Raw genomic sequence first — 22,106 nt, forward strand, 5'->3', positions numbered from 1 at the left:
CCTCCGAGCATCAGCCTTGGGTTTCTCTCCTTTGTACAAACACAGGTGTGTGGCACAGGCAGGATGGAGATGAAAGGCTCCATTTCTGTGATCTGGCTATTTGAAGAAAGCTCCAGGAGGGAAGAACTGAAGCCAGAGCAAGTGTGAAGGATTAGCTGCAGCACAGATCAGAAGTTGCTAAAGCCTCCACGCGAGGGTTTTAATCTGAACGGCAAAATCCAGCTGAAAGAGCTTGAATTGGCTAAAACCAGAACAAAAGTGTCTTGGTTCACAAACCCCTCTGGAAATCAGAGCTCTGGGGATGTTTTTATTTGCCACAGAAGGTGATGTCTCCTCATTTTTCCTCTAAGCACTGAGTAGCTTCCTCAGTCCAGCCAAGGTCAGCCCTCTCCACGGGGTCGCTCCTTGGGCTCAGTGCAGCTATTTTCCAGAGGTATGAAAACTCAGTTTGCTAAAAATAAAGATACTGGATAGAGCAGAACTCCATCTGGAAACTGGGAATAACAAATCCCCAAGTGAGTGTCTGCAGAGGAGGAAGGCAGAGCTGCTGGAGCACAGGCAGGTCGCTCAGGAGCAGCTCACATAGTAGGCAACTTGCTTGTTGATGGCATCTCGGATCCTTCCCACCTGCTCCTCCAGGCCTGAGAGCCTGGCTGTCTTGGACATCAAAGCCTTGTTGCTCTGCTGAATCTCTGTCTCTAAAGCTGAGGAGAGAGGTCAGGAAAGGGTTAGGTGAGGGATGTGGTCTGGTGGTGGGAGCTCAGCAGTAGTGCTGGGGTTGTGAGCTCTAGGTGAGCAGCTGGATGTGACAACCACAAAGGCTTCCAACCTCCACAGCTCTGTGATTCTGCTCTATGATTCTGTGTGGTGATAGAACCACACAGGTGGAGGAAGGCTCATGGCCATTATCCTCCCAGCAGGCTGGGCTGAGTCTCCACCTCTCTCTCCTGCATAGCTTTGGTGGGGTGAGAGAAACCAAACGTCCTGCATTCTCCCTTCTTCCCTCCAAACATCCCCAAACCCCAACACCACCAGTACAGCCCAAATCCACATCACCCCACTGCCAAATGCAAGTGGCCTTCCTCATCACTTCTAGGAGTCAAAAGCCCCTTCCCCAGAACACAAGATGACCACAGTGAGTTCACAAAGGCTCTTACTTTCCATCCTGAGCATCATGGCCAAAGTCTCCTCGAAGAGAGCCTGCGCCTGCAGGTCTATGCTCTGCACCCTGCTGCCCTGCTCTCCCAGGGCTGGGCTCTCTCCCAGCCTCCCCTTCAGCTCCAGGTACATTTGCTTCACTTGTTCCAAAGCCTGTGAGGAAGCAAACCAGCAGAGCAGGTGGGATCAGGCAAACAGACTGGGGAAAAGAGAAAATTCCAGTGCTGGATCCATTCTAAAAACTAAATGGCTGCTGCACTTAGAGCTCTGTCACCATCTCATCATGCAGATGTACAACAAGGGGATGCAGAGATGCTGCCTGACTGCTGCAGAGTCCTCTCTGCTCCAGGGAGCAGAGGCAGCAAAAACAAGTTTCCACCAAAGGGCACTAAGATTGAAGAAGGTCCTAGAAGAATCCAGCAGTACTGTACTGCACCAGAGGAATGAGGAGTGACAGGACAGCACACAGCCATGGCTTGGAGGAACCTCCCTCCCCAGAACACAGCTGGCTTTGTTGTCTAATGCTCTGGTGCGACCTCTCTTGGAGCACTACATCCAGCCATGGGACTCCCAACACAAGAGGGACATGGACCTGCTAGAGTGGGTCCAGAAGAGGTCACAGAGATGATCAGAGAGCTGGAACAGGTCTCCCGTGGGGACAGGCTGAGAGTTGGGGTTGTTCAGCCTGAAGAAGAGAAGGCTCTGGGGAGAATTTAGAGTTGCTTTTCAATATCTGAAGGGGACCTACAGGAAGGCTGGGGAGGGACTACTGACAAGGTCTTGTAATGACAGGAGGAGGAGGAATGGGTTTGAACTGGCAGAGGGGAGACTGAAAATGGATGTTAGGAAGAAGTTGTTTGCAGTGAAGGTGGTGAGACACTGGCATAGGTTGCCCAGGGAGGTTATGGAGCACAGAAGTACCCAATGTGATCTTTGATTACAGATCACATTGGGTGCTTCTGTGCACCACAACCTCCTTGGAGGTGTTCAAGGCCAGGCTGGATGAGGTCTTGAGCAACCTGTTCTAGTGGGAGGTGTTCCTGCCTATGGTGGGGCTTGGAACTGGCTGAGCTTTGAGGTCCCTTCCAACCTAAACCATTCTGTGACCTACAGGAGGGCAGGGGAGGGACTGTTTAGCAGGGGCTGTGATGATTGGATAAGGGGCAATAGCTTGAGGCTGGAACAGGGGAGATTTAGGTTGGGCATCAGGAGGAAGCTCTGCACAATGAGAGTGGTGAAACACTGGAACAGGTTACCCAGGGGTGTGGTTGAGGCTCCATCCCTGGAGATCAGCCTTGGAGTACCCCTGAGCAACCTGCTCTAGTTGATGTCCCTGCTGAGTGTAAGAGAGTTGGACAAGATGACCTTTGAGGGTCCCATTCAATGCAATGCAGTCTGTGAATCCGTGAAGCTGAGCATGACTGTGAGCACCTCAGGCATGGCCATGCTGGAGCCTGGTACCTGCTGGGCACTCCTGGCTTGCTCGGCTGCCTCCTGTGCCGTCTGCCGCGCGTCGCTGGCCCGCAGCCGGTTCTGGTCCGCCCCACGCTGCAGCTGGGAGAGCCTCTCCAGCAGCCCATCCAGCTCCCCTGCCATGGCCTGCACGTTCCTCTCAGCTGGACCAAGAACAGCCTCGATCTAACAGCAGAGTGCTCCACGTTAGTGAGGAAATCACAGCCCAGCCCCACTCCTGCTGGCTGCCTCCTGTGTGCAGGGACCTGCTGCAGTGCCCAAGGGACTCTCTTAGGAGGACAGGCTATGAGAGGCAGGACTTTATGAGAGTCTCCAGGCTCTGCAGCCTGGAGAAGAGAAGGCTTCCAGGAGACCTTGGAGTGGCCTGCCAATATCTGAGGGAAGCCTACAGGAAGGCTGAGGAGGGACTATTTACAAGGTCTTGTAATGACAGGAGGAGGAGGAATGGGTTTGAACTGGCAGCAGGGAGATTGAAACTGGATGTTAGGAAGAGGTTCTTTGCAGTGAGGGTGGTGAGACACTGGCACAGGTTGCCTAGGGAGGTGTTCAAGGCCAGGCTGGACGAGGTCTTGAGCAACCTGTTCTAGTAGGAGGTGTCCCTGCCTATGGTAGGGGGTTGGAACTGGCTGAGCTTTGAGGTCCACATTCTATGATTCTATGACCCAACACAAAAGTGAGCTCTGGGCAGGGACTGGGCACAGCAGCCCTGGGGTTGGCTCAGGGGACTCCTGCAGCAGGCATTGAGTGGAGCTTGGACAAGCACACAAGTGAGGCGCAGCAGAAAGCCAAAGCTTCACCAGATGCCATTTCCCAGCCATGCTGGGGCAGGACTCTATCGAGCTGGGAGGTTGCAGGGTGGCTCCCAGGAGGTCACTCTGCATCACTCACCTCATCAACACGCTCCTGGATGAACCGAAGGGAAGAGCCAGAGCCCCTGATGGCTCCCTGGGCCTCCAGCAGCACCGCGTTGGCTCGGCGCAGGCTGCCAAGCACCTCCTCCACGCTGCCCTCCATGGCGTTCGCCCGGTTCCTGGGGAAGGGGGAAATGGGCAGCAGTGAGCCCAGGGAACTGCATGGGCTGGCAGCCAGGGCTGCAGAGGCAAGCTCAGAAGTGAGGAAGGATTGTTGCTGGGATGGCTGCAATCTCCCTCCTCCAAAATACTGCATTCGGTTTTGGGTCACTCGCTCCGAGAAGGACACTGAGGGGCTGGGGCAGGTCCAGAGGAGGGCAACAAAACTGGGGGAGGGTCTGGAGAAGAGGTGCAGCTGAGGGAGCTGGGGGTGCTCAGCCTGGAGAGAAGGAGGCTGAGAGGAGACCTCATTGCTCTCCATACTCCCTGAAAGGAGGTCAGAGTGAGGTGGGGGTTGGCTGGACCCAGAGAGTGGTGGTGAATGGTGCCACATCCAGTTGGCAACTGTCACTGGTAGTGTCCCCTAGGGATCAGTGCTGGGCACAGTCCTGATCAATATCTTTACTGATGATCTGGACCAGAGGACTGAGTCCAGCAGCAGTGAGTTTGCAGATGACCCTGCAGCACCTGCAGGGAGGCTGTAGCCAGGTGGGGTTGGGCTCTGCTGCCAGGCAGCCAGCAACAGAACAAGGGGACAGAGTCTGGAGTTGTGCCAGGGCAGGTCTAGGCTGGATGTTAGGAGGAAGTTGTTGGCAGAGAGAGTGATTGGCTTTGGAATGGGCTGCCCAGGGAGGTAGTGGAGTCTGTGTGCCTCGAGGTGTTGAGGCTAAGCCTGGCTGGGGCACTTAGTGCCATGGTCTGGTTGACTGGCCAGGGCTGGGTGCTAGGTTGGACTTGGAGGTCTTTTCCAACCTGGTTGAGTATGATTCTATCATTCTTCTCCCTAGTATCAGGTGATAGAATGAGAGAGAATGGCCTGGAATTGTGCCAGGAGAGTTTAGGTTGGAGATTAGGAAAAGTTTCTTTCCTGCAAGAGTGGTCAGGGATTGACACAGGCTGCCCAGGGATTGGCACAGGCTGCCCAGGGAGGTGCTGGTGTCCCCATCCCTGGACCTGTTGAGGAAACCTGTGGACATGGTGCTTGGAGCCACAGTTTAGCAGTCAGGGTGGTGTTGGGTTGCTGATTGGACTGGATGATCTTGGAGGTCTTTTCCAACCAAAATAATCTGATGATTCCAAAAGTAACAAGCCCACACATCTGGACACACCACGCTCCAGCACCTTGCTTTTCCATTGCCTGTGCCCAGGCAGAGGAGACAAACTGAGAGGGGAAGAGACAATTATTCTGCAAGTGGTGCAAGAAGAAGCATTGAAGGGAAGGAGTGAACCACTGCACCAACTCCAGGCAAGACTTTTCTGCTTGAGGTGAGACTCTTCAGGTTGGGTGCATGCAAAGCCACCCTCCCCTTGTCTCATCCTTGCAGCAGGTTAAGCTGGTGTCAGACACGAGCAAGCACTTTAGCTATTATCCCACTAACCCTCTGGCCAGGATGTTGCTGCAAGTCCCCATGTGACAAAGCAGCTTGCAAGGATGCTCCCAGCTTGCAAGGACACTCTGTAATTACTTTTTAAGGGGCCATGGGATAATCCTTCCAACTTTCACCCAGCAAACCAACAGCTCATTTCACCTCCTCATGCTCTCTTGTGCAACTGGGATGGAGGTCATCGACACCCAGGAGCAGCCAAGAGACCCTGTCCCATCCCATCACAGGGACTCAAGAGGTAGAGAAGAGCCTCCACCACTTTTGGGAAAGGCCTTCTACCACAGCAGCTGTTCCTGGCAGCCAGACTTTGTTTTCATTGGGGCAGCAGGAGGGGGTCTGTGGAGATGGCAGACTCATTCTTTCAGGCACTGTATGGACATAGAAGATCCTGGCCAAAAACTTGAGATTGTGCAAGTCAGCGTCCCCAGCAGAGCAAGAGTTCAGCCTCAACACCCCCACATTCACTCCAGCTGCCAGAAGTCCTTAAACCCCAACCAACCTGGCTTGTTCTGCTTCCTGCTGAAGCTGCTTGGCCTTGGCCATGTCCTGGGCTGTCTGGGCAAGGACACTCTCTGGGCACTGCAGCTGAGTCGCCAGGTTCTGGATCTCAGTCATCTTCCTGCGGACCGCAGCAGCATCGGTGGGGAGCCGCAGGGAGAGAACAGCCTCACTGATCTCCTGGATGGTGGCAGGGTCCATGTCCTTGTCTAGGAAACAGGCAGACAGTCAAAAAGAGTGGGAATGCACACAGCAGGGAGGACAAGGGCTGCTCCCTGAATGGGACCCTCCTGAATTCAACACAACTCTCATTCACACCTGCAAAGCTTTCAGGAAAGGACCAAAATGAGACCTTTAAGGTGGCAATGAGGACAAAACCCCAGAGTGCCAGGTTGGAAGAGACTCCAAGGACCACCTGGGCCAACCTTTCTATGTGACAGTGGAGCTGAAATGAGTTGGCCCAGCACCATGTCAGGCTGAGTCTTGAAACTGTCCAGTGTAGGGGACTCCACTGCTTCCCCAGGAGATGACTCCAACCTCTGACTGCTCTCATAGTGACAAATTGTCTTCTGGATTCCAAGGGCAATCTCCCCAGCAGTAACTTGTTCCCATCACCTCTTGTCTTTGCCATGGGACTCCTTGTAAAAAGGGAGTCTCCATTCTCCTGGTTCATGGTGATAAGGACTCCTAAACCTTCTCTTCTCAAGGCTGAACAAACCCAGCTCTCAGGCCAACACCAGAGCACAGGCAAGTAGCCTTTCCCGAGCAGCTCAGGTTGTGCCCCAAGCCAAACCTTCCTTTATTGCACAAACACAAGTTAATAAATCTGAAGAATCAGAGGCAGGCAGAGCCCAAGGGACATGAGCCCAGTGATTAGCTCAGAAGTCTCTTCACTCATCATTAACAGCAAGCAGCACCAAATGACCTCATTTTCCTCTTCAGCTAATGCTCACGAGGCTCATTATGTTATTACAATCTGTCTGTGGACAATAAGTCACCCCAGAGGTTTGTAGGACAACAAGGGATTCCAATCTGAGCCTCTCCTCTCATCCAGAGAGGAGCTGCCTGCCTAGCCCTGCCCAGGACTGTTGGTGAGCTCCTCTGCATCAGCCAATGCCAGCAGCAAACCCTCAGGGAGCACCAGACATGGGCATGGCTTTGTCCTCCAGCCCCAGAGATGGCCCAAAGCTCTTCAGCAGAAAGCTGCTGTCCATGCTACAGAGCAAAGACCACCCCCAGCTCAGCTTTTCACTGCTGCCAACTCAGTCCATTGCTTTAGAGATAACAATTGAGAGAGGTTCCTGGGGACACGTTGGAGACTCCTCTGGTACTTGAAGGTGGCCTACAGGAAAGGCAGGAAGGGACTTTTGTGAGGAGCTGTAGTGATAGGAAGAGGGGGAATGGATTGAAGCTTGAGCAGAGGAGATTTAGACTGGAGATTAGGGAGAAACTCTTTCCAGTGAGGGTGGCAAGACACTGGCACAGGGTGAGGGTGGTGAGACACTGGCACAGGTTGCCCAGATCCCTTTCTGCCAGCAGCTCCCCAGCCACACTGCCCCTCCCCTCCAAAAAAACTCCAGTTTCTCCACACACACAGGGACCTGCACACACACACAGCTCCCACAGCTCCACCTGCCAAGAAGGTTCTGACTTGCTGGATGAACTTCTGGACACGCTTCACATCTGCTTCTATCTGGGTCCTGGTCACACTCATCTGCTCCACCAACTGCCGAGCACTGCTCTGGATCTGACCCACAGACGTCTCTGTTGTTCTGATCTGCAAACGACAGCACCCTGCTGGAGACACTGCCTCTTGGTCTGCAGTGCCAGCAGCCCGGCCCCACCCCTGAGAGCACAGGGCAAGGCTCTTGGATGTGGTGCCCTGGGCAAGGCTCTTGTGGTGCACTGGGCAAGGCTCTTGGATGTGAGGCCCTGGGCAAGGCTCTTGTGGTGCACTGGGCAAGGCTCTTGGATGTGGTGCCCTGGGCAAGGCTCTTGGATGTGGGGCCCTGGGCAAGGCTCTTGTGGTGCACTGGGCAAGGCTCTTGGATGTGGGGCCCTGGGCAAGGCTCCTGGATGTGGTGCCCTAGGCAAGGCTCTTGGATGTGGTGCCCTGGGCAAGGCTCATGCATACAGTGCTGTTCCCCATTCGGAATATTGGCACCACCCAATCCTGGAAGCCCAGAATTCCAGACTGGTGAGGGTTGGAAAGAACCTCTGGACCTCATCCAGTCCAACTTCCCTGCTAAAGCAGGGCACCCACTGCAGCTTGCTTGGGATCACAACGTCCAGGTGGGTTTGGAATCCCTCCAGAGAAGATGACCTCACAACCTAACTGTTGAAGACTGAGGGCTGCATTTGCAAAGGAAGCTCTCAAAGAGGACAGAGCTGTTTAAAGCACCTTAGAAACAGGTTTGGAATTACTTTGTGATCTGCCTTTATCTTTGTAAGCCCCCAGGAGGCTGCAGAAAGAAGCTGCAACAGCTCTGTCACAGGCACTCAGCGGTAGAGGAGACAGACCTGTGGCACCAGACAGGTTTCTGCATCTCCAGCCCTTCTGCCATGCTCATCCCAGCCCAGGAGAGGGACAAGGCTTTCTCCTGGCACTCCCAGAGCCACTCATGTGTCACCAGCTCTACGGCTGCTGTGCCAGAGGGAGGCAGGACCCAAGCAGCAGGGAGTCTCCCACTCATTAACTCCTCAAGTCCTGAAGCTGCCCAAATGATCTGAGAGGCAGAGTATGGTGGAGGTTGGGAAGGACCTCTGGAGGTCGTCGCGTCCAACATCCTCAGCACAGCAGCTTCACTCAGAGCAGGGTGCCCAGGCTGGCATCCAGGTGGGTTTGGAACAACTCCACCACCTCTCTGGCCAGCCTGGTGCAGTGCTCTACCACCAAGTCTCACTGAGCTTGCAAGCAGGTATTGATCACAGCTCACGCTCCACAGCTGCCCCCACCAGGCTCCAGAGGGTTCCAAGGGACACCAGAGGGCTCAGTGCCCACACTCACCAGCTGTGCTGTCTCCTGGAGCCGGGTGCTGAGGCTGCCCAGCTCCTTGGCAGCTTCCCCAGCCTTGGCCACGGCCCCGTGGGCCAGTGGGAAGATGCCATGGCAGGGGTGCCCATCCCTGCAGCTGCTGCTGTTGTCCCGTGGGCACAGCAGCCCCTCACACCGGGCTGGTGTGCAGGTCTCCACTCGGAAGCCACCACAGATCTGGAGAGGGAGAGAGCAGTGGGGCAGTGAGGGCACTCACCTCACTGCTGTGGCCTCACTGCCCTGTGGGAGCAAACCAGGGGCCAAAGCTTTGTCATGCCCCTGCCAGTGAGAACTTGACCTGCCCACGGTGTGGGAGCTGTGCAGGAGAAGAGGGAAGGAGCCAACCCACCCCTGTGGGACTGGCAGTGATGCATGCGGCACAGCCCAACCAAGGGGGACCACAGCTGCTGGAGAAGGGCAGCCAGAGCTGTGTGCATGGCAGAGCTGAATGCCCCACCTGAGGCTGCAACACAAGGCATCTCCTCACCACCCCAAGCTGGAGCAGAAACAGAAGCTAAACTTCAGTGGCTGATGAAGAGCACCAGAACACTTCTGCATGGAGCAGCATCTTGCTCACTCAGCACAGCCACTCTTCCCCTGGTGGCAGGGGAGCCCTGTCCAAGCTGTGCAGTTTGCTTTGGGAGAAGGATGAGAAGAGCCTGGACAGCAGTGGCTTTCACCACTTGGCAGCTGCTAGAGTCAACCACCCACCAAAGAGTCACTCCAGCAGGGGCCCAGTCAAACCCAGAGCACAGGCTGGTCGCTGGGGAATGTGCTGATGCCCTGACAAGCAGAGAGGGGAGGCTGGTGGTCTCCACAGCAACCAGGCATTAGGAGACACTGAAATGGATCTCCATGGCAATAACAAAGCAGAGAAGGAGAAATAAAAGAAACCTCATCCACAAATTAAGTGGGGCTTTGAGATAAAAGAAGTGACACACAAGAGAGTCCCTGGAGGAAAAAGCGTGTGCCTGGGAGGGGGTGGTGGGAAATGCTTTGCTGTCTGTGATCCTCAGGCAGGAGATGCTCAGACAGTTCTCCACTGCCATCCCAAAGCAGCAGGTTGTTTGGATGTCATTCATGAGTCTCTCTGGACAGAAACTTTGTCCTGCCGTGCTGGACTGTTTGAGTGACTGACTGCAGGGGGAGGCTTCTCCTGAGCACTGCAGGGACCTCTGGAGATCTAGACACGTGGGGAAGTCAGGAATCCACTTTGCATCCTCACCTTATTTATGACAGGAGTCAGGTTGGGGGATGAGGCCATCTGGCCCTTTATGGCCAGCAGCTTGGAGGCGGATTCAGCCAGCCCCCCCTCCAGCCCCACGGCACTCCTGCGGCTCTCCCGGGCCTCGGCCAGCAGCCTGGAGGCACTGGTGAGCACGCTGCTGGCATTGGTGGATGTCTGGTAAGCAGATCTGATTGTCTTGAAGGCTCCTGCAGGAATAAAACCACTAAATGACACAAAACGCCTCCGTGACTCAGAACTGCAGCAGAAGAACCTGAAGAGAAGGCATTGAGTGTACCCTGGGAGGGGATGTGCAGAGAGGAGCGGGACACAGCAGAGGATTAGTCACTGAGCAGCACAGAACAGCTCCTTTCTCTCCAAATGCCTTCCAGCCCCCCCCTTCAGTGAGCTACTGAGCTCTGCTGAAGGACCCAGCTCTGGGCTGGGGTTAGAAGACTGACACCAAGGTAAGATGATGTCCATGTGCTGGCCATGGGCTTCCATGAAGCCCAGAGGGGACTTGGTGGGGCAGGATGGGGCTTTCAGAGCCCTTTTCCCTGGCTCTTGGGCAGGGCTCATCATTCCCTTCCAGTACAGCCTAGGAGGAGAGTGGCCAGGACATGGAGTTACATGTCACAGAATCACCACAGGACAACAGAATCCTCACAGCACCACCTGCTTAGAAAAGATCACTGAGTCCAGCCACAGCCTAACACCTCCCTGCACACAACTCTCAGACCACTTCCCTCAGCACCTCATCCAAACGCCTCTTAAACACCTCCAGGGCTGGGGGCTCCACCAGCTCTCTGGGCAGCCTGTTCCAGCACCCGGTGAGTCTTTCGGGGAAGAAATTGTTGCTAACCTCCAACCTAGCCCTGCCCTGCCGCAATTCGAGCTTTGTGTCCACAGCTCGCACGTCCTCGTCTGGCCGAGCCGAGCGCTGCAGCACGGAGCAGGAGGCAGCATGGAGACGCTCGGAGAGGAAGAGCTGCAACTACAGCCCCCCACCAGCTCCGGCTTAATCAGCTCTTCTCCTGAGCTCCTGACAGCCTGGCTCCCTTGCCCACCGCTCCAGCCCCTCCATCTGTGCACAACCTGCATTATCCCGGCTTCCTCCTGGCTCGGGTGACATTCCCAGCGGGGTTCCCCCCTTCCCACCACTCCCCAGCAGTGGAGTTAGTGCTGGCTGGGGACAGCCAAGTGGTGCCCATGGAATGAGCCACCCAGCCCAACAATATTGGAGCACATCTCTTGGTATCAAGAGATGCTGGGTCCCACCCTGGAGGCAGAAAGTGTTCCTCTCGGCAGGGAGGGCAGATCTGTTGGCTGCTCCTGAGCTGACAGCAGGTTAAAAGCTCCATCTCATCCACCCAGCTGGTGGGGAAGCATCAGGCACAGCCAGGCTGAGGCAAATTAATGGCTGCAAATTAAGAGATAGTACAGCTGCAGCACTGTACCCGACAGATCCGTGCTGTGGCTGCTTTCAAGCTGGCTCTTCTTGCTTTGGTACTGGCTGCTAGTGATCAACAAGCTGCTGTTGAGGGCTTCCAGCTCCTGTGATAGAGAGGCAGTCTCATCCAGAAAATGAAGGTCAGGATTGATGCCTTGGACCTGCTCTCTGGGGAAGAAAAGGCAGAAAGCATGAATTCAAGTGGAGGGCAAAGCATCAGCAGACAGAGCAGGGCTCCTCAGTGCTGGGACGCTGCCAGTGAAGGGGCACTTCTGAGCCCACAGAGCTGCTGGCAGAGAACACTCCATGGCCTTGCAAGGTTTGCAGAGGTGGCAGAGAGCAGAGCTGGGCTACAGCTCTCCCACACCAGGCCAGCTTGCAGGGCTGTGCCCATGAAGGGACCAGACATGCTGAGGATGCCCTGAGGATGCCCATCATCAGAGCCTGTCCACCAGCCTCCTGCCTCTGCAACCGTTTGTACAATTCTCTTGCCCCCCTGGTGACCCCTGGTCTCCTTGTGAGCAGAGCAAGGTCCCCAGGTGCAGAAAGAGCAGAACATGTGCGAGCAGCACAGTGTGCCAAGCAGAAGCCAGCCTCTGCTCCCAGCTAAGGGATGCCCCCCATGAGCAGCATCCACCCCTCCCTGTCCACCCCATGAGCAGCATCCACCCTTCACCACGCACCCCATGAGCAGCATCCACCCCTCACCTGATGGCACTGAGCGCCCTGCCCACCTGGGCCAGGCTCTGCTCTGTCACAGAAGAGTGGCCAAGAACAGCCTGCGCCCGCTGCACATTGCCCTCCGCCTGTGAGAGCCGGGGGCCGAGGTGGGACCCCCCAGTGCCAAGGGGCAGATGTGAGGTGGAGTTGCTGAGGCCAGCCTGGCGCAGGCGCAGGCGCTGGATGTCCCCATCATAGGTGTGGAAGCAAGGGTGGCACAACTCACAGCCCGGGTAGGTGCTGCAGTGGCCCCGCTGGCACTGGTCACAGCGGGCACCTGTGACACCCGGGCGGCAGAGGCACTGCCCTGTGGTCTTGTCACACCCCACGTCCTCTGTGCCCTGGAAGTCGCAGTCACACTCTGGGGGATGGAAAGAGGAAGAGACACAGAGGTGAAACCCAGCGAAAGGCAGAGGAAAAAACCCATCTGTAATTTATTGTTACATACATAGCACAGAGTCATAGAATCACAGCCTCAGAGACCACAGAACCAGAGACCACAGCATCACCCAGGCTGGCAGAGAGCTCCAAGCTCAGCCAGCCCAACCTAGCACCCAGCCCTGCCCAACCAACCACACCATGGCACTCAGTGCCCCAGCCAGGCTTGGCTTCAACACCTCCAGGCACAGTCACTCCACCACCTCCCTGGGCAGCCCATTCCAATGCCAATCACTCTCTCTGACAACAACTTCCTCCTAACATCCAGCCTAGACCTCCCCTGGCACAACTCCAGACTGTGTCCCCTTGTTCTATCCCTGGCTGCCTGGCACCAGAGCCCAACCCCACCTGGCTACAGCCTCCCTGCAGGGAGCTGTAGGCAGCAATGAGCTCTGCCCTGAGCCTCCTCTTCTGCAGGCTGCACAACCCTGGCTCCCTGGGCTTACAAAAGCAGACGCTGGATGCCAACACAATCTGAAGCTCAATCCCATCCCTCAGGCCCTGCAGCATCTGGGAAGCAGTTGACGTGGGCAGAGCAATGGGAAGAGCCTCCAAGCCCAGATGCTTGCCCAGCTCCTGACCCTGCAGAACCAGACCAGCATGGCCAAGGGGCTCGCTCAAGGCTACCAGGAGGGGACTGGTGGATACCTGGAGATGGGAATACCTGGGAAGAGACATATCCAGAAAGGAATTTTCTCTTCCAAAACAGCATGGGAAATGCTGGTGTGAGAACACAGGCAATGTGCTGCTGCCCAGATAACCCCTGAGGCCACAGTGCCAAGGATGCTCCTTACCTGTGCACCTTCCCCAGGCGTCTCCATACTGCCTGTCTGGGCAAGCCTGCTCCTGCCTGGCAGAGCATGTCCTGCCTGTGAAACCTTCTCTGCAGGAACACTGTCCTGTGGCCTGAGAAAAGAGAAACATCAGAGAGAGCAGCTCTGGGTAATCATCTTGGAACAAGCTCCTTCAGCTGCTCTGGAGCACTAAAGCCAGGACAGGGAGCTCTGTGTCATAGAATCATCATAGAACCATGGAGTGATCTGATTGGAATAGGCCTACAGATTGAGTCCAACCATAAGGCCAGGCTGGATGAGCCTTTGAGCAACCTGCTCCAGTGGAAGGTGTCCCTGCCAGGGTCAGGAGGGCTGGGACTGGATAATCTTTAAGGTCCCCTCCAACCCAAATCATGCTATGAATCTGGGAATAACCTAACACCTCCCTATACACACCTGTTAGACATTGTCCCTCAGCACCTCATCCAAACACCTTGGATGAGTATATGAACAATCTTCTCTGCTCAGTCTGTGCCCCAGGACATGCCCATGCTGCTTGTGCCAGTCTAAGACTCAGCCAGGGTGACCCAAACAGCCTCTAAACAGCTCCAGTACTGCAGAGCTGAGTTCTAAGCTTTGGTACAGAGACAAAACGAATCATAGAATCAGCCAGGTTGGAAGAGAGCTCCAAGCTCAGCCAGGCCAACCTAGCACCCAGCCCTGGCCAATCAACCAGACCATGGCACTAAGTGCCCCAGCCAGGCTTGGCTTCAACACCTCCAGCCACAGCCACTCCACCACCTCCCTGGGCAGCCCATTCCAGTGCCAATCACTCTCTCTGACAACAGCTTCCTCCTCACATCCAGCCTAGACCTGCCCTGGCACAGCTTCAGGCTGTGTCCCCTTCTGTTGCTGGCTGCCTGGCAGCAGAGCCCAACCCCACCTGGCTACAGCCTCCCTGCAGGCAGCTGCAGGCAGCAATGAGCTCTGCCCTGAGCCTCCTCTGCTGCAGGCTGCACCCCCCCAGCTCCCTCAGCCTCTCCTCACAGGGCTCTGCTCCAGGCCCCTCCCCAGCCTTGCTGCCCTTCTCCAAACACCTTCCAGCACCTCAACATCTCTCTGCAATGGAGGAGCCCAGAACTGGACACAGCACTCAAGGGGTAGGCTGAGCAGTGCTGAGCACAGGAGTAGCCCCCAAGCAGCTGCTTTGTGTTCTCAGGTCTCCTTGCACTGAGCTCATTTGGAAGCTGTCTTTAGCTTTCAGAATTCATCATGGGTTTGTTTTTTTCCTTTACATTTAACTTCAGTTTCCCCAGCTGTCCTTCCAAGCCTGAAGTGACACTCTGGCTTTCCTTTGACAAATGAGGATCATTAACTCTCCTCGCCTGCATGAAGATGTCTCATTAGGATTTCCTTGCTAAATACCAGGCCTTTTGAAATGCTTTCATCTTGCCTCAAAAATTACAACCTCCCTTCATTTCCCTCAACAGTCTGGCAGAGTTTTCTAGGAAATGGGAAAAGGCAAATTAGAGCTGGAGGTGCCAGGGAATGCACAGTCTGAGGCTCACATAGATGGGACAGGATGACAGAGCCACTCAACAGATGGTTTTGATGCTCCAAGAGAGCTCCAATGTGGTGCTGCCCAGCAAGGACACAGCTCTGGTGGTTGGGATGCTCTCAGCTGTGCAGCTCAAGCCCCATCAGTGCCACCAGCAGTTCCTCACAGCAGCAAAACCAGAGAGCAGGCCTGCAGATTGATAGCTTCACAGAATGGGTTGGGAAGGACCTTAAAGCTCAGCCAGTTCCAACCCCCTGGCATGGGCAGGGACATCTCCTACCAACCCAGGTTGCTTAAAGCCTCATCCAGCCTGGCTTTGAACACCTCCAGGGAGGTTGTGGAGCACAGAATCACCCAATGTGATCTTTGATCTTTGATCACATTGGGTGATTCTGTGCTCCACAACCTCCCTAGGCAACCTGTTCCCATGTCTGCAGCATCCACCACGTCCCTGGGCAACCTGTTCCCATGTCTGCAGCATCCACCACGTCCCTGGGCAACCTGTTCCCATGTCTGCAGCATCCACCACGTCCCTGGGCAACCTGTTCCCATGTCTGCAGCATCCACCACGTCCCTGGGCAACCTGTTCCCATGTCTGCAGCATCCACCACGTCCGTGGGCAACCTGTTCCCATGTCTGCAGCATCCACCACGTCCCTGGGCAACCTGTTCCCATGTCTGCAGCATCCACCACGTCCCTGGGCAACCTGTTCCCATGTCTGCAGCATCCACCACGTCCCTGGGCAACCTGTTCCCATGTGTCCCCATGCATGTAGGGAGGCAGGGAAAGGAAATATTGCTGGATGCACCCTGGGGAGGCTAAGGGTGGGCAGGGCAGTACCTGGTTGCAGTGGAGGCTGTGGGAGCCCTGGGGGTGGCAGTCACAGGCCCGGCAGCCGCGGCCGCTCTCCAGCTGCCAGTGCCCAGGCGCGCACTGCTCGCAGTCGGTGCCCACCACGTTGGGCAGGCAGAAGCACCTCCCAGTCTCGTCGTCACAGGGCATGTCCTGCCGTGTGCCCAGTGCATTGCAGCTGCATCCTGAAATGGGGAAGCTTCTGTCACACCAGAAACGGGCACGGAGCACCAGCCCAGCTTCCCGTGCAGCCAGGCCCTAAGGAGCCGCCCAAGGATGAGCTCTCCTCTTTCCCGCACCTGGGAGGCACCTGAGGAGGGGCTGCAGCCCTACAGGCCTCCAAAATCCATCCTCTCTGGGCTTTGTGTCAGGCTTACACTCAGTCACAGAATCACAGAATCAACCAGGTTGGAAAAGACCTCTAGGATCATCGAGTCCAACCTAGCACCTAACCCTTCTGATTAACTAAGTGCCTCTTCCAGCCTCCTCTTAACACCTCCTTTGGCAGCCCATTCCAATGCCAATCTCTCTTTCCATGAAGAATTTCTTCCTGATGTCCAGCCTAAACCTGCCCTGGCACAGCTTCAGGCTGTGTCCCCTTGTTCTATCCCTGGGTGCTTGGCAGAAGAGCCCAACCCCACCTGGCTACAGCCTCCCTGCAGGCAGCTGCAGGCAGCAATGAGCTCTGCCCTGAGCCTCCTCTTCTGCAGGCTGCACCCCCCCAGCTCCCTCAGCCTCTCCTCACAGGGCTCTGCTCCAGGCCCCTCCCCAGCCTTGCTGCCCTTCTACAAACACCTTCCAGCACCTCAACATCTTTCTTAAATTGAGAGGCTCAGAACTGGACACAGTACAAGCCAGACAAGCCACAGCCTGAGAAAGGAGGTTTGCTAAACCTTTGCAAGAAGAAGCCTTTGGCTTGAAAATCCTAAATCATAAAATCATAGCATGGGTTGGGTTGGAAGGGACCTTAAAGCTCAGCCAGTTCCAACCCCCTGCCATGGGCAGGGACACCTCCCACTAGAACAGGTTGCTCAAGGCCTCATCCAGCCTAGCCTTGAACACCTCCAGGGAGGTTGTGGAGCACAGAATCACCCAATGTGATCTTTGATCACATTGGGTGATTCTGTGCTCCACAACCTCCCTGGGCAACCTGTGCCAGTGTCTCACCACCCTCAACCTGTGCCAGTGTCTCACCACCCTCAACCTGTGCCAGTGTCTCCCCAACCTCACCAGTCTCAATCTGCCTTCGTCAAGCTCAAAAATTCAAAGCTGGCTGGCAAACAGGTCCCTTCCACAGCCATGGAGGGGCACCCCAAGGCATACTCACTGTGACACCCCACGGGGTTGGCATTGGTGAGCTGGGCAAAGCCTGGCTTGCAGAGGTGGCAGCGATCCCCCTGCACGTTCTCCTTGCAGACGCAGCGCCCCGACAGCGGCTCACAGACGGAGCCCGGCACGGTGCCATCTGGGTCACACTCACAGGCTGCAAACGGGCAGGAAATGGCCTTGTGGAAGGGCACTGAGGATGGGCTGAGGGGGCTGGGGGGAAGGTGCTGCGGGGGTTAAGCAGACACTCACGCAAACAGGCTTCAGGGTGGGCCAGGTCCTGCTGCTGGTTGCGAAAGTAGTTCCTTTTGCAGCGCTCACAGCTGTTGCCTTCGGTGTTGTGCTGGCAGTTGTCACAGACTCCCCCACTCAGCCCTCCACTGGCATGGAACAGCTCCGGGTCAAAGTGGCACGAAGATGAGTGGCCGTGGCAGTTGCACCCTAAAAGGAGCCCAAGAAAAGAGATTTGTTAGCAGGGACCTGTCTCAGTGCTGCAGCTGTGCAAACCCATCTGGCAGCGGCAGCTCTGGCACTAGAGGGTGCCCGTGTGCCCTGCCTGACACTGGCTAACCACTCCGGGATGAAAGTGGCACCCAGTGGGGAGCGTGGCCAAGCACTGGTGTGGCTCAAGAGCTGGCATCACCCAGCTGCAGCCCCAGGGAGCAAAGCCCAGCGAGTTGGGGGTCCCTTTACACAGAGACCTGTGTCACCATCCAGCCACTCAGTGTGTGCCAGCAAGGGCTGAGGGCTCACTCCTGCTCCTGGCTTGAGGATTTAGGAGAGGCCTCGGGGAGGGGGAGGGGAGAGGCAGTGGCCATACTCTGGCACTCGTGGGGGTCGTTGTCCTCCGCGGGTGCCCAGGGCCGGGCGTTGTAGAGGTCAGCACAGCGGTCGCAGTGGGGCCCAGCGGTGTTGTGCTGGCACTGGCAGTGCCCAGGGACCTGCTGCAGAGACAATGCTTTATTCCTCCTGAAGCTGCTCACTTCGGAGCTTCACCCTCCTGATGCCTTTTCAGCACATGCCTGGCCTGCTCCTGCCCCCACTCCCAGCAGAGAGGTGAAGTTCCAGGACTCAGGTAGGGCTGCTGCAGCACCAAGGACAGGCTGACCCTCACTCACAGTGACAAAGCAATTCCCACCACCTCCAGCCTCTACCTGAGGACAAGCAGGCTCAAGGCAAAGCAGACAAACGTAAGCTGAGGACCAAAAAATCCCACAACAGCTAACAGCCTGCACTGACAAACCCTCCTGGTCAAGGAGCCTTCTGGAAACTCCTGCACGGCTCCCATCCAGCCAAGCCCTCATGCTGGCAGGAGCAGTTTCCCACAGCACAGCCTCTCACACTCACCGAGCTTCAGAACTTCTTCTGAAGCCCTCCACCTTCTTCCCAGCACAGAAAAGAGGTTTACATGGGGGTAGCACAGGCTGCTGTCTCACAGGCACCACTCCAGTGCTGAGGCAAACAGGGCACAGTTTGCCCTGATGAGAAGCAGCCTCTGGCCAGAGCAAAGGCTGCCACACTCCACCACTGCTCTCCCCAGCCAAGGGCTCCTGAGAAGGACTCCCTGGATGCATGGTAGAGCCTGGCACCAGAGAACTGGTCTGTAGGCTTCTCACTTGGTTCCAAGGCTCACCTCAGCGTGTGGATCTTCTGAAGGGCCGCAGCGGTCAGCATGGCCATGGCAGAAGCAGCTCCCCAGCACCTGCATCTCTGTCAGGGCATAGAAGGTGCTGGGCGAGTGGTAGCCCTGGCGTGGAACGTGGGGGAGCTCAGTGAAGTTGATCCTCAGGTTGGTGAATGGCCCCAGCTCTGTTGGGGACCAAGAAGAGGTGAGAGGGGCAGACACCAGGCACTGCAGGTTGTGTGGAGGGCTCGGAGCAAGGGACAGAGACGTCAGCAGGAGGAGCAGCAGCTGAACCACCAGCAAAGACCAAATGCTGCTCCTTGACACTTCTGAGGCACCTGAGCAGCCATCAAACATGTGGCAAGAGGTCTTGCTTGCTGAGGGCCTGCTCCCCTGCAGGGCTACTCCAACTCAGCACTCTCCACCACATGGGGGAAGAACCATAGAACACTTTGGCTTGGAAGAGACCTCCAAAGGTCATCCAGACCAACCCCCTGCAGTCAGCAGGGATATTCTCCACTAGATCAGGCTGCTCAGAATCTTACTGAGTCTGACCTTGGTTATCTCCAGGGATGGGGCCTCAACCACCTCCCTGGGCAACCTGCTGCAGTGTTCCACCACTCCCATGGTGCAGAACTTGTTCCTCACATCCAAACTAAATGTGCTGTGCTCTCATTTCAAACCACTGCCTCTTGTCCCCTTCTTGGGTATGAAAGAGGTCAGGCACTTACTGTCAACAGCTTGGCTGTAGGAGGGAGTGATGGCAGATGCCAGCTCTTGGATGTTGAATGTCACCTTAGAAGAGAAGCCTATGTCAAAAAGCAGGAAAGAGAAGGAGCTCTCTTCTCATGCTCTGGGCAGCACAGTCTCTGGACCTGCCTCTGCAGGACTTCAGTCCACACACAGAAAACACTTCAGAGCTGCAGAGGATTTTGCAGGAGGACCAAGAGAACCTCACAGAGCAGTGAGAGCTTCCAGAGGAGCTGGGATACTCCTGAGGACTGCCCTCAGCACTGCTGCGTGTCCACAGCTCCATCCCCACCAGCTCCATCCATCCCCCACACAAAAGCCTTCCAGGCCACCCTGTTCCTGCAGTATTCTGCAGACCACCCACCCCAAATGCCAGGCCACAGCAGGGGAAACAGGCACAGGTACCACAGAACCCCATAGGTCCTACCTTGCCCCCATGCAGAGGGTGCCCCTGCAGTGTCTGGCACCGAGCATCCTGCCAGCTCTCGGGGGAGCCGTGGGGCACGTGGGGGAAGGCAGTGGCACAGTCAGAGGCCAGGTACTGGTAGACCTGCCAGGTCTTGCCAAAGTCAGCGGAGCGCTCGATCAGCATGGCAGCAGGCAGCGGGGACTGCAGGCAGGGAAAGGGACAGCTGTAACACAGTGAGTGTCAGCCTGGGGATGCCTCTGCTCCTCCTCCTCCTCATCCCTCCAGGCTCAGACCTCCACAGGCTGCTGGAGCAATCCCCTTCTCTGCAGGTCACCAACAACTCCCAGGTGCCCCCCACTCCCTTCAGCCACCACTGCTGTGAATACAAAGCAGACATCTGCACCAAGAAGACTTCTCAATAGGTCCACCCCCCTCTTCTGCTCCTCCCAAACACCCAGAGCAACAGCCATGAAAAGCAGGGAAGAAGGGATGGGAGCCCTCCTTCTTATGGCTGGGCTTGGTCTTTTGCAGCCTAAATGACTCGGTGATTCTAAGAGGCACCCAGAGAGAACTGTGCACTCAGATCTCCACATCCCACAGAGAGCCAGCAGAGCCCATCCACCATCATCTGTGACTTCCTCATGAGCAGAGGTGCTGCACACAAACCCTGAAGTGAAGCAGGACACTGCTGAGCTGAAATGTCTGGTCCAGGTCCAGCTGCAAGGAGACATGCTCGACACCTGCGGGCACAGCAAGAGGAACAGCTCAGCTGCCCACACCAAGGCACTTGGTCCCTTCTCTCCTTCCAATCTGCTGAGATCAACATCTCCTCCTCTTCCCTCATGCTGTTTGTTGCTAGGAGCCTGGACCTTTTATAGGATAAACCAGGCTGGAAGAGAGCTCCAAGATCATCCAGTCCAACCTAGCACCCAACCCTGGCCAAGCAACCAGACCATGGCACTAAGTGCCCCAGCCAGGCTTGGCTTCAACACCTCCAGCCACAGACACTCCACCACCTCCCTGGGCAGCCCATTCCAATGCCAATCACTCTCTCTGCCAACAACTTCCTCCTGACATCCAGCCCAGACCTGCCCTGGCACAGCTTCAGGCTGTGTCCCCTTCTTCTGGCCCTGGCTGCCTGGCAGCAGAGCCCAACCCCACCTGGCTACGGCCTCCCTGCAGGCAGCTGCAGGCAGCAATGAGCTCTGCCCTGAGCCTCCTCTGCTGCAGGCTGCACACCCCCAGCTCCCTCAGCCTCTCCTCACAGGGCTGTGCTCCAGGCCCCTCCCCAGCCTTGTTGCCCTTCTCCAAACACCTTCCAGCACCTCAACATCTCTCTGCAATGGAGAAGCCCAGAACTGGACACAGCACTGCAGGTGTGGCCTGAGCAGTGCTGAGCACAGGGGCAGAAGAACCTCCCTTGGCCTGCTGCCCACACTGCTCCTGAGCCAGCCCAGGATGCCATTGGCTCTGCTGCCCACCTGGGCACTGCTGCCTCCTCTTCAGCTACTATCTACCAGCACCCCCGGGTCCCTTTCTGCCTGGCTGCTCTCAGCCACTCTGCTCCTGAGGTGCCCCAGGGGTGCCCAGGGTGGTACTCACGGTTCTGGGACTGCCACCAGCGCGTGTGCCCCGCCGAGGACAGGATGTTCTCCACACGGTGCCCACTGTAGGCATGAGGCAGCCGTGAGTCACACCTGCAGCATCTCACACTCCACTGGAAGAGAAAGAGGGATGAAAGTGACCACTGTGTCCAGCTCTGGGATTGACCACTGCATCCAGCTCTGGTGCCTCCAGCACAAGAAGGACACAGAACTGTTGGAGCAGGTCCAGAGGAGACCACAAGGATGATCAGAGGGCTGGAGAACTTCCCCTATGGGGTCGGGCACAGGAAGCTGGGGATGTTCAGCCTGGAGAAGAGAAGGCTCCAGGCAGACCTTAGAGCAGCCTGCCAGTACCTGATGGGGGCTACAGGAGAGCTGGGGAGAGCTGGGACTTTTTCTGAGGGCTTGCAGTGACAGGATGAGGGACACCCAGGGCTCAGTGGTCCCATCCACACCCTGCTAAAGCACACCACAGGTGGGTTTGTGGACTGAAAGCTAAAATCAAACCACTTTGGACTAAAACACAACTTTGGCAAACCATCAAAAATGCCCTTTTGGAAGCAAAGCCTCTTCTCCACAAGGACAACACTGAACAGAAAGCTCTTTGCAGCTCTTCAGGCCCATTTTGCCTTTTCCACAGAGGCAGGAGAGGTTTGGCTGGCTGAACAGAAAAGCCTTTCTCTGGTACCCAGCAGCCTCCCTCCGGGGAGCAGGGCTGCAGCAAACAGCTCAGCAGGGGAGAAGTCAGCGGGTGGGAAG

The 22,106-nt window shown here is 56.3% G+C and overlaps 1 protein-coding gene across 1 annotated transcript in view; it reads right to left on the minus strand.

Annotated features, from left to right (window-relative positions):
- Positions 1-139: 139 nt before the first annotated feature.
- The window catches only part of LAMB3 (laminin subunit beta 3), a 33,892-nt gene continuing 11,925 nt past the window's right edge, over positions 140-22,106 (minus strand). The window contains exons 3-22 of the mRNA XM_064173461.1: positions 21,346-21,460; positions 20,410-20,483; positions 19,762-19,944; positions 19,316-19,379; positions 18,594-18,769; positions 17,781-17,904; positions 17,213-17,401; positions 16,962-17,117; positions 15,623-15,819; positions 13,246-13,357; positions 12,002-12,374; positions 11,301-11,461; positions 9,844-10,052; positions 8,592-8,795; positions 7,217-7,361; positions 5,586-5,793; positions 3,520-3,661; positions 2,620-2,796; positions 1,158-1,311; positions 140-704 (exon numbers count right to left, since the gene is read on the minus strand). Of these exons, the coding sequence (XP_064029531.1) occupies positions 568-704; positions 1,158-1,311; positions 2,620-2,796; positions 3,520-3,661; positions 5,586-5,793; positions 7,217-7,361; positions 8,592-8,795; positions 9,844-10,052; positions 11,301-11,461; positions 12,002-12,374; positions 13,246-13,357; positions 15,623-15,819; positions 16,962-17,117; positions 17,213-17,401; positions 17,781-17,904; positions 18,594-18,769; positions 19,316-19,379; positions 19,762-19,944; positions 20,410-20,483; positions 21,346-21,460 (3,300 nt within the window). The 3' untranslated portion in view covers positions 140-567. The remainder of the gene's footprint in view (positions 705-1,157; positions 1,312-2,619; positions 2,797-3,519; positions 3,662-5,585; positions 5,794-7,216; positions 7,362-8,591; positions 8,796-9,843; positions 10,053-11,300; positions 11,462-12,001; positions 12,375-13,245; positions 13,358-15,622; positions 15,820-16,961; positions 17,118-17,212; positions 17,402-17,780; positions 17,905-18,593; positions 18,770-19,315; positions 19,380-19,761; positions 19,945-20,409; positions 20,484-21,345; positions 21,461-22,106) is intronic.

The sequence above is a fragment of the Pogoniulus pusillus genome, chromosome 39 (assembly GCF_015220805.1).
Source record: "Pogoniulus pusillus isolate bPogPus1 chromosome 39, bPogPus1.pri, whole genome shotgun sequence".
NCBI classification, from domain to species: Eukaryota; Metazoa; Chordata; class Aves; order Piciformes; family Lybiidae; genus Pogoniulus; species Pogoniulus pusillus.